This window comes from Lipotes vexillifer, unplaced genomic scaffold, assembly GCF_000442215.2.
Source record: "Lipotes vexillifer unplaced genomic scaffold, Lipotes_vexillifer_v1.1 scaffold1456, whole genome shotgun sequence".
NCBI lineage: Eukaryota > Metazoa > Chordata > Mammalia > Artiodactyla > Lipotidae > Lipotes > Lipotes vexillifer.
In genome coordinates, this window is record NW_006789256.1 from 151061 (window position 1) to 161265 (window position 10205).

The window sequence follows — 10205 nt, forward strand, 5'->3', positions numbered from 1 at the left end:
AGCAGGAATTCTTAGGGCTTAATGAAGCAATTTCCAAACTGAATTTGTATATGCTACCTAAGAAATTGAAATTTACCCCAAATTCCAATGAAGTGTGTAGAATCTCAGTTTAAACGAAACACTCACTTTGCGTTCACCTTGCTCTCTCCCTGGCATGTATTTGTAAAACTATTTGCCAGCACTTCATTCATCTTACTTAGCTCTTTTTAAAAATAAACTTTATTTTTTAGAACAGTTTTCGATTTATAGGAAAATTGTGATGATAGTACAGAGTTCCCATATACCCTGTACCCCTTTCCCCCATTATTAACATCTTACATTAGCATCATACATTTGTTACAATTAATGAACCAATATTGATATGTTGTTATTATCAAGGCCCACACATTGTTCAGATTTCCTTAGTTTTTATCGAATGTCCTTGATCTGTTCCAGGATCCCATCCAGAACACCACATGACATTGAGTCATCATGTCTCCTTGGGCTCCTCTTGGCTATAAAAGTTCCTCAGACTTTCCTTGTTTGTGATGGCCTTGACAGTTTCGAGGAGTTCTGGTCAGGTATTTTATAGGATGTCTCTCTGTTGGGATTTGACTGATGCTTTTCTCATGATTAGATTGGAGTTCTGGGTTCTGGGGAGGGAGACAGAGAGGTCCCGTGCCATTCTCATCCCATCATATCAAAGGTACATACTGTCACTATGACATCACTGTGGATGTTGACGCTGAGGTCAGGTCTCTCCGCTGTAAAGTGACTCTTTTTTAAATTCATCTTAGCTTTTTTAGAAAGCTTAAATTGCTTCTTACTGTGACCCTGTGGAGACTCTTGGGTGACTTGCTTTGCCAGCTTCTTGCATGAATATCTCGCACATTTTATCTTCCGTGCCACATGGCATCTCATTCTTACCACAGGCCACGCCCAAGGTGCCCCAGAACTCCCTTGTGTTATAGATGAGGGGCCCCTGGATTTCACAGATGGAGGAATCTGAGGCCAGTTAGGAGATTGGATGGAACAGGGGTCTCTTACAGCTCGTTCTAATCCTTTCCTGCCCCCGGATCACACTGGCCTTCTGGTCTTCACAGGGAGACAGGATTCAGTGCTTCCCTCGTTCCCTCATCTCTCCTGACTACTGGCTCACCTCATCCTTAGCAGATTCCTACCGGAAAGAGGAGCCCAGAGGGGCCAGGGTTGGGGCGGGGGGAGGGAGGGGGACACTGTTGGTCAGTCTCACCTTTCCCAAAGGTCACCCTGGCTCACCTTCTGCAGCCTTCTTCCAGATGGCTCATTTCTGTGGTGGAAGCAGGTCGCCTCAGACCCCTGCATTCAACAGTCCTTCGACTGGAAGGTCATTCCCTTTCACTTTTATTTTCCTCTGTATCTGGATTTTGTTCTCTGCCCGTCCAGCCAGAATTTTCTTAGGCACTCATCTCTCTGGTACACAGATGGATTCCAGAGGTGGGGTGCTAGTTCCTGCCCTTCAGAGAGATGGTATGAACTTTTTGTCTCTTTCTTTGTGCTGGCTGCTTCAGAAATCAAAGCTATTTTAGATGCAGTGGTTAAATCAATGCAGTGATATATTCTTCCAACTTGTCTTAAGAAACCACTTCTGAGGTTTTAGTACATCCATGCCCAGGACCTTGCTCTGATTCCAAAACATATTCTGAAGTCCCCATTGTACTTGCTCTTTGCTCTATAAGCCTTGCAACAACTTTTGGTCCAAAATAATACGATCCAACTCAGCTCACGGTCGAAGTTTGTTTCTCTTCCCTGCTGGGCCCTGTGGGACCAGTTAAGTTCTTCTTTCTCAGCACCATCCACCCTGAGACCACTGGCAAAAGACCCAGGGAGGTGGGGCTCAGTCTAGGGTGACTTGAGGCCCAGCAAGGAGGCCAGTGGAACTGTGTGAGCCCCTTAGGTCAGCCTTAGAGCTGGGGCAGGTGGTGGTCTCTGAAAGAAGAGCCCTGTGCGGCGGCAGCTTGGACGGTGGAGAGCATCCTCTTACCGTGGGAATCAGCAAGTGGGATTCTAACCTCAGCTCCACCAATAACCCTCTTAACCCCTGGACCTCAGGATCCTCATTGGAAAAATGGAGGAAACAAGGCTTACGTCACAAGGATGCTGTGAATATCAGATTAATTCAAGTAATGTATAAAGTCTGGCCCACTGGAGTCTCTCAGTAAATGTTAAAAAAGAGAGAGAACAAAAATAATACTAAATCATTTATATAATGGTGACCATTTACAAATGTGCTGCCACGTGTTTTAGCTCATTTTGACTTTGATGGTCAAAGTTGGCAGGCTGGGCATTATTAATCCTTTTATAGATGGAAAGACTGAGTCTGAGAGAGGCTGCTGCCTGCCCAGTGTCTCACTGTTTGTCATGGAAGGAAGGGCTGGGGTGGAACTCAGAGTTCAGTGTCCATTTTCCTACACCAGAAATAGGGCATCTGCAGAAGTCACTGTTAGAATGAGTAACACAAGCTGCTCCATTAAACAAATCCAGACATCTCAGTGGCCGAACACGAGAGGAGCGTGTTTGTCACCCACACGGCAGCCCAGTGCAATTACTTTGGGGAGGGGGTAAAGGGACACTGTTCCACACAGTCACTCTGGCCTCCAGGCTCTTCCCGTCTCATGGCTCCTTCTTATTCTAAGTGTTTGGAGTTTTCTCCCTTCCGCCAGGGGATTAAGAAAGGGAGGGTAGAGAATTGTGCATAGAAGATTTTTACTGGCTGGGCCTGAAAGCGGTGACATTGTTTCTGCCCCCATTTCGTGGGAGGACTCAGTTACACAGTCACACCTAAGGCACCAGATGCTGACAAAAGTAGTCTGAGTGCCCAAGGAGAAAACAGTCACCTGCACAGTCACCTAATAGGTTCACAATGTTTCTACCTCCATTCCCCCCTTCCCACTAGCAGGAGGTACCATCACAATGATTAATCCTTCCTGGATGATGCAAGTCTCCCTGGCCTGTTTCCTGAAGAAACAGGATGATAACCTGGACCCTAAGCGATAGGCATTCCCGCTGGAGGCAGGTGGGGGGCGGTGTCCACTCCACTGTCCTTCGAGGGCCAGCAGCCCCTTCAGCAGGTGAAGAACAGCAGGAAAGGGGTTCTGTTCTGGCTCTGGGGGTGTCGCTTGATGCTGGCTCATTCCAGAGAGCCCCCTCTTTTCTTGCAGAGGCCACAAGCCCCCAGCTCAGCACAGTAGTCTTTGTTACCCGGATTATTCAAGATCCCCACTGTGGGAAGTGAATTTTTTTTTTTTTTAAACATGGGCAGTGATTTGTAAAACAGCCGATAGCTTTAATGACAAGCCTATTTAGCTGATAAAATTAGCCATCGGAGGAATAATTTATGTTATCCTTTTGCCATAATTTAAATTTATGGCCAACTACCAGTCATCTTCACAGTGGATGGAAAGGCGCCAAGGTCGAATTCAGCTTCACCCTGCTCCTAAATCATTAGTTTGCAACTGTCTCCTGAGTTTTATTGTTACCAACAATGGCGAAACTAATGGAAATAAACATTGGATGCCATCCCAATAGCAGATGGGTTTACAGGCAGGGCAGTCTGTGCAGACAGCACTAATAGGATGGAAGAAAATTATTGCTATTGCATTAGATACCATCGAGCTTCTGGCCAAAGTGTGCATTGATCAGGCCAAGGCCCTGTCAGTTGTACCTCACAAACCAGACCATTAAAGGCAGAGATGGGCTGGGTGTGCCCGCCCTGCCGCCCCCACCCCCGGGGTCTGGCCCCACCTGGGCTTGCATTAAAAGCCCAGCCCAATGGAAGGGGCCTGACTCACTCCAGTAATGCACGCTGAGGGCTTCCCTGTGGATCCCAGCAGATCTGGTCAGGTTATCTGATTAGAAATACTTAGCTAATAATGTGCATTAAGAAGGGCTGTGACTGCACTTTCCTTCTTCCCAAGTCGTAGGATGGTCTTTTTCCCCCACTGGACCAGTCTGCCAGTGGGAAATTTGCTTCATTTTATCCTCAAAGCCACCATGCACTTTCTGTCCCAGAGGCCCAGGCTCACGTGAGCCTGGAGAGCCTCAGCGCTATGGGTGTTTCCCCTTATCTGTGTTTAGCAGTTTGACTATCGGGTTTCTAGGTGTGGGATTTTTGTATTTATCCTCCTTAGGGTTCGAATTTGTGGGTTGGTGTTTTCATTAGATTTGCAAAGTTTTTGGCCATCATTTATTTATTGCTTCTGTCCCATCCTATCAGTCTCCTTCTGGAGCTCTAATTACATATGTTAGACCTTCTGATCATGCCTCACTTTTTCCTTATACCCTATTCTGTTCCCCCATTCTCTCTCTTTTTTCTTTTTCTGGCTGTAACTTTTTTTTTTTTAAATAAATTTATTTATTTATTTTTACTTTTGGCTGTGTTGGGTTTTCATTGCTGTGCATGGGCTTTCTCTAGTTGCAGTGAGTTGGGGCTACTCTTCATTGCGTTGTGTGGGCTTCTCATCGCAGTGGCTTCTCTTGTTGCAGAGCACGGGCTCTAGAGCGCAGGCTCGGTAGTTGTGGCGCACAGGCTTAGTTGCTCCTCAGCATGTGGGATATTCCCGGACCAGGGATCGATCCCGTGTTCTCTGCATTGGCAGGCAGATTCTTAACCACTGCACCACCAGGGAAATCCCTGGCTGTAACTTTTAATATTTTTCTATAGACCTATCCTCAAGTTCAACATCCCTGTCTTCTACTGTGTCCAGTCTGCTGTTAAACCCATCCAACTGAGTGCTCAATTTCAAATATTGTATATTAAGGTCCTAAAAGTTTCATTTGATTCTTTTTCTAGGTTCTGTTTCTCCACTGAAATGCTACAACTATTTTTTCCATCTTTTGCCATACTTTTCTCTAACTGCTTTATGATTTGATAATCGATCACTTTTTCCTGCTTGTTTGCATGAATAGTATTTCTTATTGTACGCTACACATCGTTGATGCATTTTAGAGGTTCTGGGTTATGTTAGCTTTCTCTAAAGAGTTGGCTGTCTGACAGTGAGGCATTTCCGTAGGAGCAGGGGATGGCCCTGAAGACAGCACCAAGAATTAACTGGCCCTTGCACTTTGTTCCCTCCCAGTTAGAGTCCCAGAGCCAGCACAGAGCTTGTTATAGACCAGAATTCAGCTGCTCCGTTAGCCTTATTGAACACAGTGAAACTGAGGCCCAAAGAGGAAAGGAGACTTACCAAAGTCAGAGTGAGGGAGGGGTGATGGGCCGAGAGTTGAGGCTCCTCCTCCAGCCCTGGCTTTGTCCCCACGTGGGGGCCCTCCTGCTCTTTCCTGGCCCCCGTTACCATCAAGCTCCCCCATATTCTGTTTGAGCTGAGTTACTTCCATCTCTCCCTTAAGGCTTCAAGTTCCCTGACACAGGGTCTGGGGGGCTGGAAGCCAGAGACGTGGGTTCTGGGCCCAACTTTGCTCTGATGCACCATGTCGTCCTAGCCTTTACCCCACACTGTCCCCCAGCACAAAAGCCTCCTGCCCATCACGGGGCCTCAGTTCACCCATCTGACTAAAGAGGCCCTGCTCTCCTAGGACCCCTTGACAACGCTCCATCAACTGGGGGAGCACATGTGGCCATGTTCAGCATATGGGAATCAGGAACCAGGCTCTGAGGGTCCCAGCTAGAATATCCGGACAGTCCCCTGGGCTGTCACAGCCAGTGACCAGAGCTGAGAGCCATTTAGCCCGTCTGCAGTGTCTCTCTAAGGAGTCAGCCGTTCCTTCTCAGGGCGAGGGATCAGGGCACCCAGCCACCCCACGCCCTCTGGGTGTGAAGCTTGTAAAAATATGTCCCCAGAGCAGGTTGCCTCCTCCCTCACCCGCATTCCAATCCATGCCCATGCTGACACTTCTACCTCCTAAATAGTCTTCATCTTCATCTCCACTGTCTCTACCCTAGTCCAAATTCTGGTCATCCCTGACCTGCACTGCTGCAGCAGCCTCCCAGCTGGTATTCCCATGTCCACCCTGGCTTACCCCCATCCAGTTCATTCCCCGCTCGGCTGTCAGCACAGTCCTCTCAAGATGCTCATCTGAATCACCACTCCTCCACCTCCACCCCTCCACCCTTTTGTTCAGAAGATTTCAGTGGTATATTGTTTCTCTTTAAGTAAGGGCTGAAGTCCTTAAAATGTCTTACCATGGCTACAAGGCTCCGCCTGGTGTGACCCCTGCTGACCTCCCCCAACACCTCTTACCTCCCGGTCTCTGTCTCCCGGACACACCGTGCCTCCTCTGCCACAAATGTCACCCAGAGCTAGCCCTTAGAACTCTCCTGGGACACTTGTTCCCTGCAGTGCCGCAGACAGTGCCTGTCGCTGGGGCCACCCAGGACTCACTATGAAGCTGGGAGAGGCAGTTTCATTCCAATACACATAACAGAATTTTAACGTTTCCCTCGCCATGCTTTACCTGACTTCTTAGTGAATAAATGAATAAAGGAGTGAATGGGGGAACTACCCTACACTCGGGTTCATATTTCTAGCCTAAAACTTATTTCAGTGTACATGCCTATGTCTGCACATGTGGGCTTGGGCAAGCCATGGCCTCTGGCATCTGGCCTGAATTCCAGTGGGACACTCATGGGCAGCTCTGTATCAATTACAAGTTATCAATAATGCATCTGTTCAGAGTGGCCTAGGAGGCCATTAGCTAGGGCTGCTGGCCCTGATGAGCGGCCTTGGAGAAAGTGGGCTGGGTATGCCCATGGGAAGTTCAGATCAGCCTGGGCAGGAGGGGCACCCAGCCCCAGCAGAGCTAAGCAGGGTTGCCTAATGGGCCCTACGTGACATCTGAGACCTTGCTGTGAGAAGGGTGGCTCGAGCCCTCTCCCCCTGCACAGAAGGCCACTCTATAATAAGCTAGTCTCGCTTTCTCACTTTCTGAGACCAGTGGCCCCACTGGGCCACTGGGTTGTTGAGATCCAGGTCTGAGCCTAGTCTGAGACCAGAGTTAGGGCCCAGTGTGTGATCAGGATGCGGTCTTAGTATGTGACTTGGGTCAGGACTCAATGGGTGACCAAACTTGGGGCTCAGTGTTGGGGCTCAGGCTTTGCCTCAGCTTTGGGTTAAGGTTGGGGCCCAGTTTGTGGCTGGAGTTAGGGCTCAGCCTGAAACCGCAGAAAAAAGCTGGGCAAAGCTGACTAGTTTCACACATTGATTTATTGATTCATTCAGCAGTATTTACCGAGTGCCTTCTGTGTACCAAGCAACAAAACAGGCAAGATCCTTGCTCTTACAGAGATTATATTCTATATTCTATTCTTATATGGATTATATTCTATATCCCTGCCCTTACAGAGCCGTGAGGGTGGCAGTGGTGTGCTGGAGCTCCCACTGACTCGTGAGAGCCAGCTGTGCACATTTCTTCACAATTCTGCATGACATCATGCTGGTAGTTTGCAATTGGCCATGGTGGGAGTATTTATACCAGAGATTAGCATGTACTATAAATCAGGCCTCTTTTTTTCTGTACCAGCACACTACTGCAGCTGAAGTGACCGACCACACGTGTTTATCTGATCTCCTTCCCCAAACTCCGAGATGACAGTAAAGAAAAAATTCATAAACATATAAGAATTAAGAAACGCTCTTTAAGTCCTGTCCATGAGGACAAAGAGGATACAGATTTCAGTAGATTTAGGGAAATGGGGAGTGATTTAGCAGAGTGGAGAATCTATACCTAGTGTCTAAAGAGGCGGATAGTGAGGGAAATGGGCTAATTCCCCCCTCAGTACCCTTCAGAGTTTGGGAGGAACCGGGTGAATGTGAAGCTGACCACAGGGGAGAGGGGTTGGCTAGAAGTCTGTACACATAATATTTGAACCCTCCACTTCCCCTCCCAAGTTCTGCACAGCCAGGAGACCACAATCTCCCATCATACAAGAGGCAAGAGGTTCATCCTCTGGAGAAACTGAACCAGAGGGCTCTGCAGGTGGGCACTGGGTGAGGCAGAGGCCTGGGGAGAGGTTCAGAGCTGAAAATGAGGATTAGGTGAAAGTCCTTTCATCTAACGGCTGGACCCTCTGCCCCATTTTCCTGCCCTGCTCCCAGCACGGAGGCAGCCAGAGGTGTGTCCTCAGGCAGGAGGCTGATGAACTCTGGGAAAACCTGAGTGTTCCCAGAGACAAAATTTGTGAACACTGTCATTGGGAAGTTGCCCCGATGCCGGTTTGCTGCCTGGCCGCCCTAGTGTAGTGAATGCTTCACCTGTGTGTTTGTTTCACTTTTGTCAAAAGAAAAATAATAAAACATTAAAATAAACAAAAATATCAGAAGGTGCTAAGTGCAATGTAGAGAATTCAAACAGAGTGATGTGATGGAGTGCCTGGGTGGCTGCCTTAGATCAGGGGTCGGGGAAGGCCTCCAAGAGGGGGAGCCAGCCGTGTGATATGGGACCAGAGGTCCCTGGGAAAGGGACCTGAGACCAGCACACACTTAGTGTGTTTAAGGAATGACGAGAAGGCCTGTGTCACAGCAGGAGGTAAAGGGAGAAAGAATGTGTTGAAGTGAACCAGGTAAGCAGAGCCAGAACATGCACCTGTTATGTAAGCCAAGGGTAAAAGTTTGGGTTTTCTCCCACCCGAGGTCTGTGGACAAGGGGGTGACGTGATCTGATCTAGGTTTACGAGAATCCCTCTGACTCCTGTTGGCGAATGGACGGTAGAGGGCTGTAGGGCTGCGGTCATCCAGGTGAGAGCTGGCAGTGGAGGTGGAAGGAGGTGGGCAGGCTTGTGGTAGCACTTAGGGAGCTGGACTTGAGGGCAGATTGGATGGCAAGGATACGGGGAAGTGTGGAAGCAAGGGAGGAGATTGCATTTTTGGGGATACAGCTAAAGTGAGATGAAAACACCTGAGGAGCAGGTGTGGTGATAGAGTGAAGAGTCCTGTTTAGACTAGGTTGAGTTTGTGACACCTGTGCCCCAATTCTGTGTTGCTGTCAGGTGGGCAGTTGGAGGTTTGATCTGACATTGCAGGGAGGGGCCAGGGCTGGAGATTGGGATCATGGGCAAGTAGGAAATCTCCTGGGTAGGGAGCTCAGGCCCAGGGACTCCCTGGGACTCCTCTACCCGCCTCCCTGCTTCAGGCCTTTGGGGGTTTGACTGGAGGTTGTGGGGTTATGCCAAAACGATGCAATGTGTGTTTGGAACACTAGGTGGCAGTGAAAGATCTCCTTCCTCCTGAGCCCATGGCCAGGCCCTTCAGTGTCAGACCCAAACTTTGCCTTCACCCAGATGGCCCAGGGAGGCCCCAGAGTGTGAACAGCCGTCTCAGCCACAAACTCAAGAGACATATGGAAGCCTCTCTAGGCAACCTTCCCCAACAACAACAAAAAATGAAACCAAAATAAAAATGTGTGCAGCTTTTTACAAAGCCTTTATGAAGCCCTCAAGTCCTCAGAGAGCTCTGTGGGGTGATAACCCCTATTTTACAGATAAGAACACATGGCAGTAAGCCGCAGGGTTGGAACTAGAGTCCAGTCTAGTCTGGCCAGCCCTCGGAACACCTCCTAGAAGAGGGGATATGGGCGTTGCTGGAAGACAGATGGGTCAGGCACAGCCCCGTAAGCCACGATGGGCTCCCACCGGCTAGTTACGCTGACCCTGGATATTGCGGGGTTTCCCGTCTTCCACTAATCATCAGTGTGGGACACCAGAATAAGGCTCTTGGGTGGCACGTTTAGGCAAGTAACCAGAACGAATCCCGTTCCCTGGCTCCTCTTCCTCCGATGCTGTTCCCACAAACCACGGCTGTGTTTCCTCTCACGGCCGTCTTGTCTTCACTATGGGGCCAGACTACACAGTATCCGAGGTGAGACACAGGAACATGTTTTTTATTACTCGGAAAAGGCTCCAGAAACGTCAGAGACTCTTGCGACTAGTGTCGTTGGGAGATTTGTAAGGAACGCCCCCTCCAGCCTTGGGATGCTCAGCCCATTCCTCCCCGCTCCCCCAAGAGCAAAGCGCCCAGACGTCGGGCTCGGGCTGGGTCCACGCCCCCACCCCCACCCCGCCCCTGCGCAGCTCGCCACCCACCGCCCCGCTCTTTCTTGCAGTTTGAGATCCGCCAGCTGCGGGCGCACCTGGCGCAGCAGGACTTAGACCTGGCGGCCGAGCGCGAGGCGGCGCTGCAGGCCCCTCACGTGCTCAGCCAGCCGCGCAGCCGCTACAAGGTGGTGGAGGCCGG

The 10205-nt window shown here is 49.5% G+C and overlaps 1 protein-coding gene across 1 annotated transcript in view; it reads left to right on the forward strand.

Annotated features, from left to right (window-relative positions):
* Nucleotides 1-10205, forward strand: part of TMEM266 (transmembrane protein 266) — an 85826-nt gene that overhangs the window by 45659 nt on the left and 29962 nt on the right. Inside the window, exon 8 of the mRNA XM_007462443.1 lies at nucleotides 10075-10200. Within this exon, the coding sequence (XP_007462505.1) occupies nucleotides 10075-10200 (126 nt within the window). The remainder of the gene's footprint in view (nucleotides 1-10074; nucleotides 10201-10205) is intronic.